At 43.4% G+C, this 22,479-nt stretch overlaps 1 protein-coding gene across 2 annotated transcripts in view; it reads left to right on the forward strand.

The window, feature by feature from the left end:
* The window catches only part of GRIK5 (glutamate ionotropic receptor kainate type subunit 5), a 447,945-nt gene that overhangs the window by 255,612 nt on the left and 169,854 nt on the right, over positions 1-22,479 (forward strand). For both annotated transcript variants that reach the window (XM_040327322.1, XM_040327323.1), the window contains exon 4: positions 16,040-16,137. In XM_040327322.1, the coding sequence (XP_040183256.1) occupies positions 16,040-16,137 (98 nt within the window). The remainder of the gene's footprint in view (positions 1-16,039; positions 16,138-22,479) is intronic.

Here is a 22,479-nt window from a genome sequence, read left to right on the forward strand (position 1 = left end):
CTGACAGATTAAGCGAATAACATTGATTATCTCATTATAATTAGATCTGACAGTCGGTAGGATATATTAGGAAGCAAGTAAACATGTTGTCCATAAAGTTGATGTGTTGAAAGCGGAAAAAATGGGCATCGCAGTTTGTTGCGTATCGGGCAGCGTAGCTGCAGACTAGTCCAGATGCCCATGCTGACCCGTGTCCACAGCCAAAAGTGCGTACAATGGGGGTGCGTGAGCATCAGAACTGGACCACGGAGCACTAAAAGAAGGTAGCCTAGACTAATGAATCACATTTTCTTTTACATCATGTAGATAGCCTAGTGTGTGCGTCACTTAAAGTGGAGGTTCACCCAAAAACACAATTTTTAACATTAGATTGAGGCTCATTTTGTCAAGGGGAATCGGGTGTTTTTTTTTAAATCGAAGCAGTACTTACCGTTTTAGAGATAGATCTTCTCCGCCGCTTCCGGGTATGGGCTGCGGGACTGGGCGTTCCTATTTGATTGACAGGCTTCCGACAGGCTTCTGACGGTCGCATACAGTGCGTCACGATTTTCCGAAAGTAGCCGAACGTCGGTGCGCAGGCGCCGTATAGAGCCGCACCGACGTTCGGCTTCTTTCGGCTACTCGTGACGCGATGTATGCGACTGTCTGAAGCCTGTCGGAAGCCTGTCAATCAAATAGGAATGCCCAGTCCCGAAGACCATACCCGGAAGCGGCGGAGAAGATCTATCTCTAAAACGGTAAGTACTGCTTCGATTTAAAAAAAAACACCCGATTCCCCTTGACAAAATGATCATGAATCTAATGTTAAAAATAGTTTTTCGGGTGAACTCCGGCTTTAATTGGGGAAGAGCTGGCACCAAGATGCAATATGGGAAGAAGGCAAGCCGGCGGAAGCACTGTGAAGCTTTGGGAAACGTTCTGTGGGAAACCTTGGATCCCGCCACTCGTGTGGATGTTACTTTGACACGTACCTAAACATTGTTGGTGACCAAGTACACCCCTTCAAGGAGATGGTATTCCCTGATGGCAGTGGCCTCTTTTGGCGAGATAATGAGCCCTGCCACACTTCAAAAATGGTTCAAGAATGGTTTGAGGAACACAAGGAGTTTGAGATGCTGACTTTGCTTCCAAATTTGCCATATCGAAATCCAAGCAAGCATCTTAGGGATGTGATGGAAAAACAAATCTGATCCATGGAGGCCCCACCTCGCAACTTACAGGATTTAAAGGATCCAGGTGCTAGATACCACAGCATACCTTCTAGAGGTCTAGTGGCAGCCATGCCTCAATATGTCCTGGCTATTTTGGCAGCCAATTGGGGTCTACTCAATATTATTCTAAGAACCTTTCGGAACTAACCCGTCGGCCCCACATCCTATCGCTATCCAAAATTTGACACCTTAACCTCCGCAACATCTCCAAGATACGCCCATTCCTAACCAATGTGGCCACAAAGCTTCTAATCCACTCCCTGGTTATCTCTCGCCTCGATTACTGCAACTCCCTCCTCATTGGCTTACCCTTAAAAAGGCTATCCCCACTTCAGTCCATCATGAACGATGATCCATCTGCTATACAACTCTGCCAGTCCCTACATTGGCTGCCACTTAGCCAACAAATTCATTTCAAGATACTAACTTTAACTTCCAAAGCCATCCACAACCTAGCCCCCAGCTATATCACTAACCTAGTCTCAAGATACTAACCTAATCGTTCGCTTCACTCCTCCCAAGACCTCCTGCTCTCAAACTCCCTTGTCACCTCATCCCATGCTCACCTTTAGGACTTCTCCAGAGCCTCTCCCATCCTCTGGAATGCTCTACCCCAAGCTGTACGACTTTCTCCTACTTTGTCCACTTTCAGACGATCCCTGAAAACCCATCTCTTTAGTGAAGCCTATCTGGCCCCCACCTAACAACTGTACATTTATTTTCTCCATCAGCACATCCCCCACAGCTATTACCTCTTGACCTTCTCTTGACCCAAACGTCGGACGACGCTGTATGCAAACGCGCAAATAAGCATGAATACGCGCGACAAAACGCCAGAAAAAACGACCGAACGACCTACACTCAGGTGTGAATGCAGCCTAATGAGCAGGATTCCTACTGTATTAAAGTGTATTGTATTTGTACTGTCGGTGCTATACTGTATAAATCCTGTATAATAATAATATTAGGTGGGTGGAAACACAATCAGTGACGTCACACCTACAGCAACACCCCCCTACAGTTAGAAACACAGATGAGGTCACACTTAACCCCTTCAGCGCCCCCTTGTGGTTAACTCCCAAACTGCAATTGTCATTTTCACAGTAAACATGACAATGGTCCCAAAAATGTGTCAAAATTGTCCGAAGTGTCCGCCATAATGTCGCAGTCATGAAAAAAATCGCTGATCGCCACCATTAGTAGTAAAAAAAAAAATTATTAATAAAAATGCAATAAAACTATCACCCATTTTGTAAACGCTATAAATTTTGCGCAAACCAATCGATAAACGCTTATTGCGATTTTTTTTTACCAAAAATAGGTAGAAGAATACGTATCGGCCTAAACTGAGGGAAACATTTTTTTTATATATATATATATATATATATATATATATTTTTGAGGGATATTTATTATAGCAAAAAGTTAAAAATATTGATTTTTTTTTCAAAATTGTCGCTCTATTTTTGTTTATAGCGCAAAAAATAAAAACCGCAGAGGTGATCAAATACCACCAAAAGAAAGCTCTATTTGTGGGAAAAAAAGGACGCCAATTTTGTTTGGGAGCCACGTCGCACGGCCGCGCAATTGTCAGTTAAAGCGACGCAGTGCCGAATCGCAAAAACTGGCCAGGTAATTTAGCTGCCTAAAGGTCCGGGTCTTAAGTGGTTAATGTCCAGTTTGGCAACTAATATGTAACCCTGCCTATAAGAAAATTCTAGGCTTAAGTCTGGGTCATTCAAATTATGTTACAGGATAAAATACAATTTGTATCTAGCAGTTGCATTACCAATTAGGATGGTATAATGTATCCTTGTTAAGAAAAAAAAACGACTTGTGCCCTTAGACAAGGACTCTGTAGCTGACCCAAACCGTTTAACAAGGCAAAGATAATTAGTTTACACGCCATCCATCAAAATAATGAGGATCGTGTTTTAATTTTAGTACATCTGTCTTTTCGTAAACATCATTTGTAGTAAAATCATCCCATTTCTCATATTATCAGGTGTGTTTAGAAACCTTGCCAAGAGGCATTCATCTAATTAAAATTCAAAGAAGTATTTTCGGTGTTTACTCTTTATCTGGCTCGAGCATAAAAAATTGTGCCAAGGTTTAGGGTACACTGTACTTTCATGTGCTTATACAATGTAGAAGAAATAGATTGCACTTTGTGAAATCAGACACGCTATCTAATTTGCTGATCGGATACTTACGGTGTCTTCTGAAAAGCACTTATGGAATAAATCTTGGGACTTCACTGCAGCTATCATTCTGAATTGGAGGTTATTTCCTTATCACAATGTCACCCTACTAAATTGAGTTTTCAAAATATTCAACAGTAAAATATAGTAGTATGGATAAATGATATAATCCCTTTAAGGGCGCACCGACATCCCGTGAAACATAATTGTGCACTACTGGTGGGGGCTGTATGTGGTACCCAATAAATGATATCACCGGTAAATATTGCAATAATTTATTTTTACTACAACATCTTTGAGAACATTATAAATGGTATTCACCACCCATAGACATTACGGTAAGCATAATGTCCATTACATTTCCCTGTCAACCTTCATTTATACCCAATAAACATACTGCTCATTGGACATGTGCATTCGTTTTCGTCCGAATGCATTTTCGTCCGAATTTCAGGTGTTTTCGTTATCGTTTTAACAAACAATAACGAAAGCACAGAAAACAAAAACTGAAAGATCCGACATGAAAAATGCTTTATTTTCGTTTTCGTTGCGGTCGAATATGCCTAACATTAACTCTATTAGTCCAATATTATTCTACATAAAGAGAAAAGATTTGACATAGAGAGAAAAGATTCGACATTTTAGAGACATGAAGAAGAGTCGACATAGAGAGAAAAGATTCGACATAGAGAGAAAAGATTCGACATAGAGAGACATGAAGATTCGACATAGAGAGACATGAAGATTCGACATAGAGAGGCATGAAGATTCGACGTAGAGAGACATGAAGATTCGACATAGAGAGACATGAAGATTCGACATAGAGAGACATGAAGATTCGACATAGAGAGACATGAAGATTCGACATAGAGAGACATGAAGATTCGACATAGAGAGACATCAAGATTCGACATAGAGAGACATGAAGAGTCGACATAGAGAGACATGAAGATTCGACATAGAGAGACTTGAAGATTCGACATAGAGAGACATAAAGATTCGACATAGAGAGACTTGAAGATTCGACATAGAGAGACATAAAGATTCGACATAGAGAGACATAAAGATTCGACATAGAGAGACATGAAGATTCGACATAGAGAGACATGAAGATTCGACATAGAGAGACATGAAGATTCGACATAGAGAGACATGAAGATTCGACATAGAGAGACATGAAGATTCGACATAGAGAGACATGAAGATTCTGTCGAATCTTCTTTTTTTTTCTTCTTCTTCTTCTTCGTCTTCGTCTTCTTCTTCGTCTTCTTCTTAGAACATTCGACAGACACCATAAGCCTTCAATGACAGATTCAACCTTAATTTGGATTTTCGGACAAATGCATTTTTTTACCGAAAAACAAAATAAATAAAATGTATTTTTCGGACGGAAACGAAATTACGAAACAAAATATTTCAGTGTGCACATGTCTACTGCTCATCTAATGCAGCTTTTCCTAACCTTTTTTCTGTAGAGCAGTGCTTTCCAAAATGGAGGCCAGGGGCCGGATGTGGCCCTTTGCTTGCCTTTATCTGGCCCTAAGGGCACTATTCCTCCCACCAACAGCGGGTCATAATTCCTGTCACTGATACCAACAATAAGGCACTATTCCTCCCACTGACACCAACAGCGTGGACAACCACTTTAATTCCGCGTACACACGACCGGTATTCATGTCATGGAAAAAAACAACGTTTTTCTCGACGCGATTCCTCTCAAGCCTGCCTTGCATACACACAATCGTGATAAAAAATGCTCGAGCAAAGCACGGCGACATACAACACGTACAACGGCACTATAAAGGGGAAGTTCCATTCGAATAGCGCCACCCTTTGGGCTTGATTATGCAAATTTCCCTTCTCATAACTTGCTTCTGAGCATGCACGTTTTTTTCCCCCGTCGTTAAAGCCTACACACGGCCGTTTTTCACAACGAGAAAAACGACGATGTGAAAAACCACAAAAAAAATAGAGCAGGTTCCAAATTTTAAATGCCCATTTTTTTTCGTCGCAAAAAATGCTCTGGAGCCTACACACACACGTTTTTAATGACCAATTAAAAAAATGGCATTTTTCTCGTCATGAAAAACGGTCGTGTGTGTATAACTCTTGCAGTGTGCAGGGTGCCAACATACTATGCATAATTTTTATTTTTATGCCTATTGTTGAGCTTTAAAAATCACCAAGACCACCTCAACTTCACCTTATCTATGGATCCGACGCATTTCATCAAAATTGTGATTTTTTGTTTATTTTTTAACGTAATTTTTGGGGGAAATGTTTGCAGTTTTCCCTGTGCACTGTCCATGGGCCTTTGTAAGCTGCAACTTGTATCTTTCCTTGGCTCGCAGACAACGATCAAAATGGCAAGGGAGCAAAAAAGAGAAATATGTCTTGCTGGAGAGAGATACATTATCATGAACCTGTTGCCTTGCCCTGCATGGGCTTGCTACAAGCAATGTTAGAAAACTGGGGCATTGTAACAAAGCAATGTTAGAAAACTGACCCAAAAAATATTTTTAGTTTCCATTTAAAGTGGAATGTGGACCCCTCAGGTCCTTGCCATTACATTGTAAAAGCATTAGCATAGCATTAGAGAAGTCGGTTATAGACTTTATTGGCCTTTCTTGGCCAGGCCAAATTGTGTTTGGCACATGTGTATTGTTTTATGGTCAGGCCGAGCACATGGGTGACCACCAAGAACAATACAATCTATAAATCTTGTCTGACCTTGGGAAAGGCGCAGCAATTAAAGTCGATCATGCCTTCATCTGAGGTCTGTAATCCTATTTTACGAGGGTGAGGGGGTTGGGATACAGGTATTTGTTTTTAACTGCAGCTCCAGTTTTTTGCATAAAATTGCTGATATTGTTTTAAAAATAAATGGTTACCTACCTGTTTAGATGACTGTAATTTTTCAGGTGATTATAATGAAATTTGCATTATGTGATGCAGAAATACATTCAGGGCCAGATTCTCAGTGGAGATACGACGGCGTATCTCCAGATACGCCGTCGTATCTCTGCGTTGTGCCGTCGTATCAATGCGCCTGATTCTTAGAATCAGTTACGCATAGATATCTATTAGATCCGACAGGTGTAAGTCTCTTACGCTGTCGGATCGTAACTGCATATTTACGCTGGCCGCTAGGGGCGTGTACGCTGATTTACGCGTTGAAATATGTAAATCAGCTAGATACGCAAATTCACGAATGTACGCCCGGCCGACGCAGTAAAGTTACGCCGTTTACGTTAGGCTTTTCCCGGCGTATAGTTACCCCTGCTATATGGTGGTGTAAGTGCGGCGTAACAATGTTAAGTATAGCCGTCGTTCCCGCGACAAAATTTGAAAATTTTACGTTGTTTGCGTAACTCGTCCGTGAATGGGGCTGGACGTAATTTACGTCCACGTCAAAACCAATACGTCCTTGCGGCGTATTAGGAGCAATGCACACTGGGAGATTTCCACGGACGGCGCATGCGCCGTTCGTGAAAAACGTCAATCATGTCGGGTCACAGTACATTTACATAAAACACGCCCCCCTGTTCCAAATTTGAATTAGGCGGGCTTACGCCGGCCAATTTACAATACGCCGCCGCAACTTACGGAGCAAGTGCTTTGAGAATACAGCACTTGCCCGTCTAAGTTGCGGAGGCGTAACGTAAATCGGATACGTTACGCCGCCGCAAAGATACACCGCTGGACGAGAATCTGGCCCTCAGTCTTCTACTGAGCAAGGAAATAGCTGATTCCAAGATGTCTGATTTAGCTGGTCTGACTTGAATATATGTCTGTGTTTATGTAATGACAAAACACAATCTATTACAAAAAATATTAAAGGTAGATGGCAAAGGGTTGATCTAACTTTTTACCATCTATCTCCAAAATTACACGGCAGTTGAAGGGGTGAGATCTCATTGCCATGGCTTAAATGCTTTGCTTCACGATGGGACAACTTTACTAGCATGTTGAGTTTGACTGATGGCACTGTTTATCAAACTCATCCACTGGAGTCAATGGGACCAATGCCGCAAACCTTGCGCCAAACGCAGCTATGGCAGTTGCATCATGGCAGTAAAAGTAGGAGTCCTACTGGACTGGTATAGAAAAAAAATGTCAGGGTGCTTAAATAGCGGGGGGTAGATCCACATACAACGGCGCATTATTGCGCCGGGCGTAGCGTATCTAAGATACACTACGCCGCTGTAACTTACTTTTTTTGGTTTGAATCCTCAACGAATTTGTGCCGTAAGTTACGGCAGCGTGGTGTATCTGTTGTGGCGTAAGGGCGCGGAATTCAAATGGAAGTGATGGGGGCGTGTTTTATGTAAATACGTCGTGACCCGACGTAAACTAAGTTTTTTTGGAATTGCGCATGCGCCGTCCCTGGGGGTATCCCAGTGCGCATGATCGAAATTAAACCGGAACCCGCCAATGCTTACGACGGTGACGTCATTCTACGCAAATTCCTATTCGCGAACGACTTACGCAAGCGACGTAAAAAATTCAAAATTGTACGCGGGAAGGACGGCCATACTTAACATTGAGTACGCCTCAGTATAGCAGCTTTAACTATACGACAAATGCAAACGACTTTAAAAAATGCGCCGAGCCGACGTACGTTCGTGGATTGCCGTAACTAGCTAATTTGCATACTCGACGCGGATTTCAACGGTAACGCCACCTAGCGGCCGCCGAAAAATTGCAGCTTAGATCCGACGGCGTTCTAAGACGTACGCCTGTCGGATCGAGCCCAGATGCCGTCGTATCTTGTTTTGAGGAATCAAAACAAAGATACGACGCGGGAAATTTAAAATTACGCTGGCGTATCAGTAGATACGCCGACGTAATCCTTTTGTGGATCTGCCCCCAGATCTGTAGCTCTCAGGACTGGATGGACTAAATTATAAATCTTTGGTAGGAAAACAGCATGCATATACAGTATAGTACACTATATTATCAAAAGTATTGAGACACCTGCCTTTACACGCACATGAATTTTATTGGAATTATAGTCTTAATCCATAGGGTTCAATATTGAATTTGGCCCACCCTTTACAGCTATAACAGCTTCAACTTTTATGGGAAAGCTGTCCACAAGGTTTAGGAGTGTGTCTATGGGACTGTTTGACCATTCTTCCAGAAGCTCATTTGTGAGGTCAGGCACTGATGTGAACGAGAAGGCTTGACTTGCAGTCTCCGCTCTAATTCATCCCAAAGGTGTTCTATGGGGTTGAGGTCAGGATTTTTCAGGCCAGTCAAGTTCCTCCACCCCAAACTCACTCATCCATGTCTTTATGGACCTTGCTTTGTGCACTGGTGCGCAGCCATGTTGGAACAGGAAGGGGCAAAATTGTTCCCACAAAGTTGGGAGCATGAAATTGTCCAAAATGTCTTGGTATGATGATGCTGAGTTTCCTTCACTGAAACTAAGAGGCCAAGCCCAATGCCTGAAAAAAAACACACACCACAATCCCCCTTCACCAAATGATTTGGACCAGTGCACCAAGCAAGGTCCATAAAGACCCTGATGAATGAGTATGGGGTGGAGGAACTTGACTGGCCTGCAACTTGCTGGAACATTTATTAGAGCAGAGACTGTGAGCCAGGCCTTCTCGTCCACATCAATGCCTGACCTCACAAATGCACTTTTGGAAGAATGGTCAAACATTTCCACTCCTAAACCTTGTGGACGGCCTTCCCAGAAGAGTTGAAGCTGTTATTGCTGCAAAGGGCGGGCCAACTCAATATTTAACACTACAGACTAATGCCACGTACACACAATCATTTTTTGGATTCTAAAAAATTACTTTTTTTTTTAATTTCATTCAAAATGATCGTGTGTGGGCTTCAGAGCATTTTTTGGGTTCTAAAAAATGTCCAAAAAAAATTCGAACATGCTCTATTTTTTAACGACGTTTTTAACGTTGTCGTTTTTCGGGTTGTAAAAAATGGTCGTGTGTGGGCTTTAACGGCGTGAAAAATCCACGCATGCTCAGAAGCAAGTTATGAGATGGGAGCGCTCGATCTGGTAAAACTACCGTTTGTAATGGCGTAAGCACATTCATCACGCTGTAACAGACAGAAAAGCGCGAATCGTCTTTTACTAACACTAAATCAGCTAAAGCAGCCCCAAGGGTGGCGCCATCCGCATGGAACGTGTTGGAGGTCACCGCGCTTTGCTAGAGCATTTTTTTTCACAATCGTGTGTAGGCAAGGCCGTTTTAATGATCAAGTTGAAAAAAACGTTGTTTTTTCAACCTGAAAAATGATCTGATGCCATTAAAGTTCATGTGTTTGTAAAGGCAGGCGTCCCAATACCTTTGGTAATATAGTGTGTGTGTATATATAGATAGATCTATCTATATCTATATCTATCTATATATATATATATATATATATATATATATATATATATATATATATATATATATATATATATATATATATATATTGATATATTGATATATTGTAATATGTTTTCCTAGAGTTTAGCATGAAATTGAATAAAATCCCATTAATATGATTTACAGTAACGTTATTTTGGAATTTAGGGAAAGTAGAGTTTCTTTTTTAATATAAGGGACCGTGTTAGATTCATTCTGCAGCTGACGAGACTATGAAATCAACGTACTTTTTAATTTCACATATATTATACATGCATATATGATAGAAAATGTGCTGCAAGTCTAAATTGCTGATGCATGAGACCAGGAATAGAAATTTTGAAAGACTACCTTGTCAAATTGATTTTATGATAATCTCTTAAGTATTATACAGATTTCTGGGTTACAGGTGCTCCGGCTGCGTGCTGTGATAAATAGCATTTTTAAATTCAAATTAGTGAAAAGGCTGAGTCTGTGTTTCTCCCATAATGCCCATTTTTTTTTAACAGAATACTGGTAGTGATGTCATCGTATTAATCCCTTAACTCCGATATGGGGACAGAAGTAGAGACCAATGCCATAAAAGGGTCTTCTGATTTTGACACATAAACAATTAGAATTAGCAATGCGTTATCTGAATACAGTAAATCTCAAAATGTTAACCATACTGTATATAAACCATGCCACATGTTATCACTCACCCTAACTGTAGCTGCCCCTTTTTATTTCTGCCTGTGATGAATGTGCAGCTTCAGCCTGACATGTGCTGGATAAAAGACATTTAGAGCCTCTGAGCCACCCCTTCTTCATACTACCCCCCCCCCCCTCCTATCTATGACCCTCTCTCTCTGCCATTTTGCTCCTCTCGTTTTTTGTTTTTTTTTGGCTTCTCACTATCCTGGTTCCTGCCGTTGCCTTCTATGGAGGGGGTTTGCTGGAGAAGAGACTCCCCTTCGGCGCTGATTTTGGGCATATGGCATTTTGTGCAGTATTAATTTTTTTTTATACCATCCCCTATTTTCACTATGTAATAGGATAATTATGAACAATATTGATCATTGGTAATTTATACAAATTTCTAGCCCCTGTACAGGCGATCAACGAGCTTGTTTATGAATCTCTTGTTTATCCAAAAACTCAATAAAGATATTGAAATAGAAAAAAAAAACGTAAATTTACAGCTATAGAACTTAAAGTGGATGTATATAGAGTATATAGATGGTATAGAGCAGGAAGGGCAAATAGACAATGGGAGACATGACTTGAGATAGTAGGTCGGAGAGAGGAGGGTGGGTTGGGTGGGGGGGCGCTTGGGGTGGATCAGGGCAGGGGGTTTCTTAAAATTGGAATATAAAGTATTTTTGTATACTTTTTTTGGGGCCGTAACAGGCTCTTTATATATTATGAAATAATAAAGTTTTGAAGAAATTCCACGATGATGTGAACTGTGATTGAGACAGCGCATGAACGCAAAACTGATTAAGTCTCCTGCCAGAGTTCTCTGATGTGTAAAAAAAAAAAAAAAAGAAAGAACTTAAAGTGGATGTAAACCCAACTTTTTTTTTTCCTTGCTGTCACAATGTAGAGTATAAGATTTCCTATCATCTGTGCCCAGTCTTGCCACACAGAGTTAATCCAGCTCTGAGCAATCCTCTTTTCTTTTTTCAGTGAGATAAACGGACAAACAGGAGAAAACCTTTGTCCGTTCCTCCCCCTTGCTGTGAGTGACAGGTTATTTACATATCTCATGCACTAGCCTGGAGACAGGCATTATATTTTAATTCCCACCCCCACTCCTTTTCTGAAGTCATGTGGTTACTTTTCTGGATTTTGACTGGATGTTAGTGATCATAGAAGAATTTAGTGTAATCAATACACAGGAGAAAATACGTATTGACAAGGGGAGTGTAAAGGTGGGCGGGGAGTCTACTGACATCACGATTCCACCCACAGAGCTCCAGACAACATATCCACCCACAGAATCTGCATGTCAGGTCACCTGTGGCCAGGTGACAAGTGCACCCCGTTGGGGTCAGGGATGCACCACAGGGTAGTGAACCCTATGGCCATTGCTGCGATTATGAGGAAGCGTGAACCCAAGCTCGCCCAGGGCACAGAGTTTAAGACCCAGCTTTGTGTTCACCCGAGCCTCTAGTGGTGATGATGGCCTTCGCCGCAGCTGGATCCAGGTCGCGACCCCTGGAATCCCCTAGGTCACGCTCCGCAGGGAGAGAGGGGAAGCAGCAAGCAGGACAAGCGGTAGTGATGGGTAAGCCGAGGTCAGGGCAACAGGCAGACAAGGGTAACCGAGGGATAGGCAAAAGGTCAGGATCACAGGCAAACAGGAGAAGTCAGGGACGAGCCAAAAACGGTACACAGAAAGCTAATCGTAGCACACTGCAGACAGGAACTAAAGCTAACAACACGGTTGAACAGCAAAGCAGACTAGCAGTGCAGTGGTTAATATGGGGTTCCTGGGATGGCCTAGGGTGGAGCAATACAGGGAGGAAGGTGATAAAAGACAGTCAGAAGGAGGGTCAGGCCTCTAATGAACACATGGAGATCAGGTAAGCTGCCAGACTACATTGCATATCCATGACACTGCAGCTTTTCAGTTCTTATAACAGACAGAGGGGAGACATTTGACAGGTAAGGATACATGCAGGAGACATCTATATCCTTATAGATCAGCACTATGGCAGTAGTTTAGAAAGGATGAGAGTGGCTTTACATCCACTTTAAAGGCTCGTACACATGGCCGGACATCCAACAAAATTTCCCTTGGATTTTTGTCCTAATTGATTTGTCTGATCACACCCATAGCATACACACGCTCTGACTTTTTCGGCAACCAACACGAATGTAGTGACGTTTCAACGTACTGCCGAGCGTTTAAAAGAGGAAGTTCAATTCTCCGACGTCACCCGTTGCGTTCCTTCAGCTACTCTAGAGTTAATTGACGTTTCGTGTGAGTGCTTTTCTAGATTTCGAAACTTGCCGCGTTACGAATGTGCTTTTTCAAATACGAACGCTAGTTTTACTAGACAGAAGGCTTCCGGCTGCTCTTTACTTCTGAGCAATGCGCATTTTTACTTTGTCCAAAAGTCCGATTGTTTTCTGTACACACGGTCAGACTTTGCACCATTGGACTTTTGTTGACGTAAAGTTGGTCCGTTCGCAGACCCAACTTTTTGTCCGATGAAAGCCAAAAAAGTTGGTCCGATGGAACGTACACACGGTCGGACAAATGCGAAAAGTTCCGGATTTTGAAGTTGGTTGGGCAAAAGTCCGACCGTGTGTACGGGGCTTAAAGCGGTTCTCCACCCTAAAGTGAAGTCCCGCTGATCGGAACCCTCCCCCCCTCCGGTGTCACATTTGACACCTTTCAGGGGGGAGGGGGGTGCAGATACCTGTCTAATGCGTCACATCCCGTCGCCCCCCCCCCCGTTGTGTGCTGGGAACACTCGGCTCCCAGCACACAGCGGGAGCCAATCGGCGGGCGCGGCGCGACTCGCGCATGCGCCGTAGGGAACCGGGCAGTGAAGCTGCAGCGCTTCACTTCCTGGTTCCCTCAGCGTGGATGGAGGGGGGAGCAGCAGGGTGACGAGCGATCGCTCGTGTTCTGCTGCGGACGGCGCTGGACTCCAGGACAGGTAAGTGTCCTAATATTAAAAGTCAGCAGCTGCAGTATTTGTAGCTGCTGGCTTTTAATATTTTTTTGGGGTGGAACATCCGCTTTAAGATAAATTGTCAGGATTCGTTAGCACGGTCGTATAAGGTAAATGTATATGTGGAAAGTGCAACTGTTTTAATCAAACAGTCAAACTTCCGTTCTTACCGATCTGTTTGCTGCCACCAACGCCATTTTGCAAACCGTCATTGCACTTTGCACTACCATATTAAGCGGGCCTATGGGTCTTAGAATAACCTTCCTTTGTCTGTTATTTTCATAAACATGATTCAGTATTCTTCATTGTGCCTTAATGAGTGAGCTGTGGTCTCGGATGCGCTGGCAATATCCCGTGTGTTACTGAAGCGTTACATGAGGCGCCTGAGATGGGTGAAACAAGGATAGAATGCCTAGGACCTAATTACCAAATGTGACCTAGAACCCGGCGTTTATTCAAGAGCCGATCGCTTTACATTGCAAAGGCGAAAGACACACACAAGTCAGCCCCCGAAACTGATGCGAAATGAATGCACGGCAATCTAAGAAGAAAAACGAGCCATAAACTGAGGGGAAATTAATGAGGTGAATAAAATCGACAGACAGACATTATCGCCTGGACGGAGACCTTTCACTAGAGATGTCTGCGTTTATATACATATGCTGAATGAATCATTGACGTTTAGTCAAGCCTGTGAAGTGTATTGACTTTTATGGGGCACTGCAACGCCGTGGCGGGTAATGATAGAGGGAAGCCAGCAATATTCCAGTGATTTTTGCACCGCAAAGGCGGCCATTTTGTGTGCTTACAATCGACCGTTTATGAGATTCATTCAAAGTTAATGACAGCTCTGAGGAACCATACTGGTTTAGCTTGCAAAGTGTAGACTTTCTATCGGAAATACATTTAGCAATTTTCTGAAACCTTCTGGAACCTCCCAACCTTCTGAAATGAAACAGAGGGATGTCTTTCAGCACAAAATATGTAGACAAAGAACACTGCCCTGACACTCCACGAAAAACGTATTGGCAAAACATGACTAGTTAAGCCTGCTATTGCTTTTTTTTCACAATTTATTTTTCTTATGCTTGGTATATGATAACCAGTGCTGGAATAAGATCATCTAGTGCCCAGGGCAAAGGTGACAAAATGTATCTGTAACTGTCAATACCAATTGTTTTTTATGACCTGCGGGCATACCAACTTAAAGGGACACTAAAGGCAGAAATGTTTTTTTTTTTTAAATAACAAACATGTTATACTTACCTCCGAGTGACCTGGATCCGTGTCTTCTGGGGTCCCTCGGCGGCTGTCTCGGCTCCTCCTCGCAAAAGCTTTCCATGTTCATGCAAGCTCCATCGCATGGTGGAAAGCTTTTGCGAGCGCGCTCCCGTGATACATCGGCGGCCATAGCCGCCGACTGTATCACCCGGCGCGCCACATCATAAATATTGCACCCTAAGATACGACGGCGTAGGAGACTTACGCCGCTCATATCTTAGCTCATAGCCTAATTTAAGCGTATCTGGTTTCCAGAATACGCTTAAATTTAGGACCGCGTAGATTCAGAGTTACGTCGGCTACTGATACGCCGGCGTAAAGCTTTCTGAATCCAGCTAAGGGTGCAGAGTTCAGGAGTATGCTACAAAATGACTTCAGAGTTCAGCAGAGTGCTATGTACTGAGTGCAGGAATCAGGAGTGCATGATATACAGAGGGCAGGGTTCTGGAGTGTGCTATCTACAGAGTGCAGGATTCAGGAGTGCCACAGTATGTTAAGGAGAGAAGTGTATGACAGCAGGTAGAGGAATGCAGATAGTATGGTGTTAATGAGCCCTAATTCAATGCTGCATCACTGCATGGTCATTGGGTAGTGGCATGCATAGAGGTAGCAACCGATAATAACTTCAGACAGACCCAGTACCTACCACACTGCTGCACACTCACCTAATTTCTGCACCTCCCTGCCCCCTAACAATTTGGAACACCACCACCATCACACCTTCCTGACATCCCAAAACATCCTGCCAGCTCACCTCCCCATAAACATCCTTGGAAACAAACTACCGGAGGTTAATCGCTTCTGGCCGGATCTTGGAGACTGGTCAGCGAGCACCCTTCTCGCTCCACAATTGTCAGAAGAATATTGATGGTCTGCCTCCACCACAGAGCTGTTTCTGCAGCCAGCAATAGAGCGAGAGCGCTGCAGGGTGCTTTGGGAGGAGATAGAGTGGGAAGGGAGGACAATGAGGACTGTGGAGCTGCCTAAACAGAAGCGCTGTCAATTGTAAGCATAGAAAGTAGTTAACGGCAAGCACAGGGCCAGTGCCGAAGGTGGTGGAAACTGTTCCGCCACGTTTCGGCTGAAAAAAAAAAGATCTGTTCTGTATATGGATGTTTTCTATGTATTTTTATTTTGTTTTCTATTGGTTACATACATTTTATTGAGTATTGTTTTTAACCTGACTAATTATGTAATACCTAAACTTTAAAAAACCTCCCCCAACAATGCCCACATGATGGTCTCTGTCTTACTATTAGTCTTATCGTCCCATATTTTGTTTTATTTTACAGTGTGTCAGATTCTACCGAAAGGTGTGGTCTCTGTCCTAGGACCCTCCGCCAGTCCAGCTTCTGCATCCACAGTCAGCCATATATGTGGAGAAAAAGAGGTGAGCAATCTAATTATAAATGACTTTCCCCATTGACCTGTGTACTGAATTCAGATTGCGTCCCATATTCGGACATGCTTTTTTACCCAAAACAAGACACTACTTTTGACACTTTATGGGAACCAGTGACACTAATATAGTGATCAGTGCTAAAAATATGCTCTGTCACTGACACTGTCTGTGAAGGGGCTAAACATTTAGGGACGATCAAAGGGTTAAGTGTGTGCCTAACCAGTGTTTATGTTTGCTATGCATGCTGTTTTTACTAGGGGAAGAGATGGATTATAGTCCCTGCTTTGAAGGAACACAGGACCCTTCCCTTTTCCCCTGTCAGAATGGAGCTTTGCCTTGCTTACACAGGCAGATTCCCGTTCTGTGTAGTTTATCAATGATCGGCAGTTGTCGGAGGACATCAAGTGACACCAAGATCAGCTTGTGCTGTGGATTTTTTACAGCAGAGGCGGCCCACCGGCGGTGCGCACACTCCCCCTATTGGCAGAAGTGCAGGATCACGTGATATATATATATATATATATATATATATATATATATATATATATATACGTGAGACGGTGCACAACTGCTGCCCTGTAGCAGTAAAACTGCTATCTACGAACAGCAAGCAGTTAATTGAGACAAGTACACACTATAGTGGCATATGCTTTGTTCATATTTCATGTCTGAGGTTTACAACCACTTTAAATGTAATGTGACTGTGCCACAGCTGTGTGCCGAACATGGTTATGGCAGTTGTGGCATGGTATTTCAATGTAAAATCAATGTAAAAAAACAGGTGAACCAGAAGGTGATGTATTAGTTCCTGAATGCCTGTAAATGAGCTCTAACCCATAATCTTAAAAGTGATGCACTGTAGATAGCTTATCGGAGTCTGTCACCTGTGTGGAAGAAGCCTTAAGCCCTGTACACACGATCGGTTTGTCCGATGAAAACAGACCGATGGACTGTTTTCATCAGACAAACCGATCGTGTGTGGGCCCCATCGGTTTGTTTTCCATCGGTGAAAAAATATAGAACATGTTTTAAATTTTTCCTATGGATAAAAAAACGATAGAAAAAAACGATCGTCTGTGTGAAAGTCCATCGGTCAAAAATCCACGCATGCTCAGAATCAAGTCGACGCATGCTCGGAAGCATTGAACTTAATTTTTTTCAGCACGTCGTTGTGTTTTACGTCACCGCGTTTTGGCACGGTCGGATTTTTGACTGATGGTGTGTAGGCAAGACTAATGAAAGTCAGCTTCATAGGATATCCAATGAAAAAATCCATCAGATATCCGATCGTGTGAACGAGGCTTAATAAGCATGCAAACAGCAATAAAAACCCAACAGGTGCTCCATCTTCTCACCACTCAAACCAAAATTCAATAAAAAATATTTTGGCTTAAGATACACTTGGCATTATAGATGGGAAAAAGGTTGCAATGACATTGACGTAATGGCTACTTGGTGTCAATTGAAGCAAGACAATGTTGAAAATATGCTTAACTTCCTGGCACATTCCCAACATGTTATGACATATTACTGTCTTCCCAACTGCACATCAAAAAGCAAAAAGCTGATGTGTATATATCATTACTCCCTACGGATTTGTTTCTGAATTTTGCATGCAAACTAATCATAAAAAAGATTAAGCAAAGCCCAAATATTCAACATCCACCTTGTTTACTCCATCTAAAGCTGACAATAGAGGAATTTGGTTAGCACCATCCTCAAACTGAAATATATTGTTTAATTCAGTGGTCTCCAAATTGCAGCCCTTTGCTGGCCTTTATATATTTATATTCCTCCCATTGACATGGGACACTATTCCTCCCATTGACTCGGGACGCTATTCCTCCCATTGACTCGGGACGCTATTCCTCCCATTGACACGGGACACTATTCCTCCCATTGACTCAGGACACTATTCCTCCCATTGACACGGAACGCTATTCCTCCCATTGACTCGGGACTCTATTCCTCCCATTGACTCGGGACACTATTCCTCCCATTGACTCGGGACGCTATTCCTCCCATTGACTCGGGACGCTATTCCTCCCATTGACTCGGGACACTATTCCTCCCATTGACACGGGACACTATTCCTCCCATTGACTCAGGACACTATTCCTCCCATTGACTCGGGACGCTATTCCTCCCATTGACTCGGGACTCTATTCCTCCCATTGACTCGGGACACTATTCCTCCCATTGACTTGGGACGCTATTCCTCCCATTGACTCGGGACTCTATTCCTCCCATTGACTCGGGACACTATTCCTCCCACAGATACAGGATACTTTTCCTTCCACTGCCACCAACAATGAGGCACTATTTCTCCCATTGACACGGGACACTATTTCTCCCATTGACTCAGGACACTATTCCTCCTATTGACTCAGGACACTATTCCTCCCATTGACTCGGGACGCTATTCCTCCCATTGACTCGGGACGCTATTCCTCCCATTGACACGGGACACTATTCCTCCCATTGACTCGGGACACTATTCCTCCCATTGACTCAGGACACTATTCCTCCCATTGACTCGGGACGCTATTCCTCCCATTGACTCTGGACTCTATTCCTCCCATTGACTCGGGACGCTATTCCTCCCATTGACTCGGGACGCTATTCCTCCCATTGACTCGGGACTCTATTCCTCCCATTGACTCGGGACACTATTCCTCCCACAGATACAGGATACTTTTCCTTCCACTGCCACCAACAATGAGGCACTATTTCTCCCATTGACACGGGACACTATTTCTCCCATTGACTCAGGACCCTATTCCTCCTATTGACTCAGGACACTATTCCTCCCATTGACACGGGACACTATTTCTCCCATTGACTCAGGACCCTATTCCTCCTATTGACTCAGGACACTATTCCTCCCATTGACTCGGGACACTATTCCTCCCATTGACACGGGACACTCTTCCTCCCATTGACACGGGACACTATTCCTCCCATTGACTCGGGATACTTTTCCTTCCACTGACACCAACAATGAGGCACTATTCCTTCCACTGACACCAACGTTGAGGCGCTATTTCTTCCACCAACACCAATACAGAGGTACTACTCCTCCCACTAGCACCAATGATGGTGCACAATTCCTTGCACTGACACCAGCAAAGGGGCACTTTTCCTCCCACTAATACCAATTATTGGGCACTATTCCACCTCCTACTAACCACATTCCACTAACCACAACCATACGCTATGTAATTTATATACTACCACTGATTCTGAAATATTGTCTACTCCCATTGATGTGGGGGCGTGTTCTACACCCACTGGCTACAGACCTGCCCCCCTTCAATTTTGAAAGACAATAGGGGGCCCCTTTGTTTAGAAAGTTTGCAGACCCCTGGTCTAATTCATTAAAGCAGCAAAAATGCAGATATTCTTCTAATAATAGGAAGTGGATGGGGAGATTCAGTACTGGTTACATTTCCATTGGGTGTTGTGGCAACCATGTTTGGAAACCATACAAGAAAGATGTTTTCTGAGACAGGTTTTAATCCAAATAGTGTGTTAAAAAACAGACACAAATTTCCACTTTACATATTTGAAAAAAAAAAATCTGCTTTAATAGATTTATATATTTTCTTACCTGCATTAAAGTGGCTGTAAAGTTTCAGTTTCAAACATATCATACTTACCTCCACTGTGCAGTTCGTTTTTGCACAGAGCGGCCCCTATCCTCCTGTTCTGGGGTCCCACTATGGCTCTCGCGGCTCCTCCCCACATTAGATAACCCCCTCTGGGAAGCTCTCTCCCAAGGGGGTTACCTTGCAGGCGTTCTCCCATGTCATACACTCGCTGTCCATAGCCGCCGAGTGTATGACTCCGACCCGCCCCTGGTGGGCGCGTCATTGGATTGGATTGACAGCAACGGGAGCCAATGGCTGTGCTGTTATCAATCTATCGAATCAACCGAGACTCCGTGGAGAAGTGGACGCCAGGGACGGTGAACTGGCTTAGGTAAGTAAAACTGGAGGGGCTGGGGGGGCCAGTGATTGCCAGTTTTTTTTTTCACCTTAATGCATAGGATGCATTAAGTTGAAAAAACACGAACCTTTACAACCCCTTTAAAGTGTATTATTTGCGCTTGTTATTATTTTTGGATATTACTTCACACAGCTTTTGACTTTATGGTTACTGGAATTCACTGTGTCCTTGGCTTCCTAGCATTTACAATGCTTTAGCTATTGAGTTTTTTTTTTTATGAACACTTTAAAGCATCTGGAGACAAGACCCAGTAATCAGACAGAGGTCTTTTCTATGACACTCCACACAGCAGACAAAAGTTTGTCGCTCCTTCATAAAATGTACCTCAAGGCAAAATAAAAAGAAACACACAGTACATCTCTGCAATACATACACATTTCCCCATGTTTTATCCCTTAAAGGCTCTAAATGCGTATTGCTACTCCCGTAGGAGCCTCAGGAATATTGCCCAGGTCTACCCACAATTCTTCACCCCACTGACCAGGCACACAGGCTCATTCACACGTTTCTTCAATGACCAGTCTAGGGGGTGTTGTTTGATGGTTGATGGTTGATGGTGCACAGATTCGCCGTCCGAAAAGAAGGATATCTGAATGATGCCTGTAGCTGTAGGCATCATTCAGATATCCCCACCTAAAGTTCAGGATGTCATATGACGTCCTACGGTAGGGAAGTGGTTAAGATTCAGGTGCCAGAGGAACCAAAACAATGCTTATTGGGGATTCTATGTGATCTCCCTGTGGAGGATATCACTAAGCAGGCCATAGCTAGGGCACTTTTTCAGGCCCGCAAGTTAAGATTAAAGCACTGGACTACCACTGACCCTCCCACATTGAAGGAGTGGATAGCCCAAATGGGAGATATTCTCCATGCTTTCGTAGTATGTAGGAATGTAGCCACCCTCTTGTTCGCTTCTGGGATGGACTATGCACTATGGGATGTGTAGTGTGCATAGTGCAATGCTACGAACATGAACTGAATTTTCAAAACAAACGGAAGTAAGAGGCGGGGTGGGGGGCGGTGTTGGGAGTGGTTTTGGTCGTGACTACTAATAAATAATAATTAATACAATATTATTATACTTTTATATATCCCGGAGTTACAGGGAGGCAATAAAACACAGTAAGAAATGATTTAATGCAAAATAGCTCGCAGGGCCATTAAGTAGTAGATGTGTATGGATTATTTTTGGAGAATAATGTAAAAGTAAACCACTATAGCGCACAGTAAAGCATCAGCTCACAATCCCCAGTGTGAAAGTATATAAACAGCAGTTAGTCCTGAAGGCAGAGAGAGAGTCTGTAAAGGCAATCACAGGATCCTGCAGCTTTTTCCAAAAAGACCCCGGCTGATCTAAGCTGACGTAGAAACAGAAGAACAGGAGCGTAAGTGCTGTTAAAAACATGTAGTATTTATTACATAAAAAGATAATAGCACACTTACATTTAGGATGTTTGAAATTAACATAGATGATAAGTAGAGGGCTGGAACACTGCTTCCAAGGGCTGCATGGGCAGCAGTAGAAGATCCTGAAGCCAGCTCTAGTGGGACCCACTTTGAATGACAGATAGCGTAAACACCAAGAGCAGCGTCTGCCGCCCGCCACCGTTACTCCCTGTGGCCACACGCTACGTTTATAAGAGGGGTGGTAACGAGTTTTGGGGGTGTTCCCTCTTTGTCAAGAGAGCTGTTCCTCTACTGCCCATACAGCATTTGGAAAAAATGTGTTCCAGCCCTCTACTGATCGTCTATGTTGATTTCAATCATCAATAACGCTTGCCGACCAGTCGCTGCCATTATACTGCGACAGGTCGGCACGTTCCCGCGAACCATTGTAGCTGTACGTCGGCCCTTTAAGCGGGAATAGCAGGCACACGCGCGCACATGCGTCGTTCGAAAAAAGCGACATTTACGTGGGGTCATGCTTAGTTTACATAAAACACGCCTCCCTGTTCCTCATTTGATTTAGGCGCGCTTATGCCGGCACATTTACGCTACGCCGCCGTAACTTTAGATGCAAGTACTTTGTGAATACAGCACTTGCCTCTATAAGTTGCGGCGGCGTAGCGTAACTACAATATGCTACGCCTGCCTACATTTACGCCGCTGACTGTGGATCTGGCCCATTGCATTTTATACAGGTGGTTGGATGCATAATGATGTAAGCTGCCTCCTATAGTATACAGAGTTGAGTAATAGGTGGTTTGTACACAGGGATAGCACAGACCCTGGGTATTTAAGGAGGCATGCCCCCTGCCAATCCAGATTGGGGATTGGTCAGGGCTCCTTAAACACCCCAGGTGGCTCCATCCCCTCCCACCT

Source organism: Rana temporaria, chromosome 10, assembly GCF_905171775.1.
Source record: "Rana temporaria chromosome 10, aRanTem1.1, whole genome shotgun sequence".
In the NCBI taxonomy this organism is placed as follows: Eukaryota; Metazoa; Chordata; class Amphibia; order Anura; family Ranidae; genus Rana; species Rana temporaria.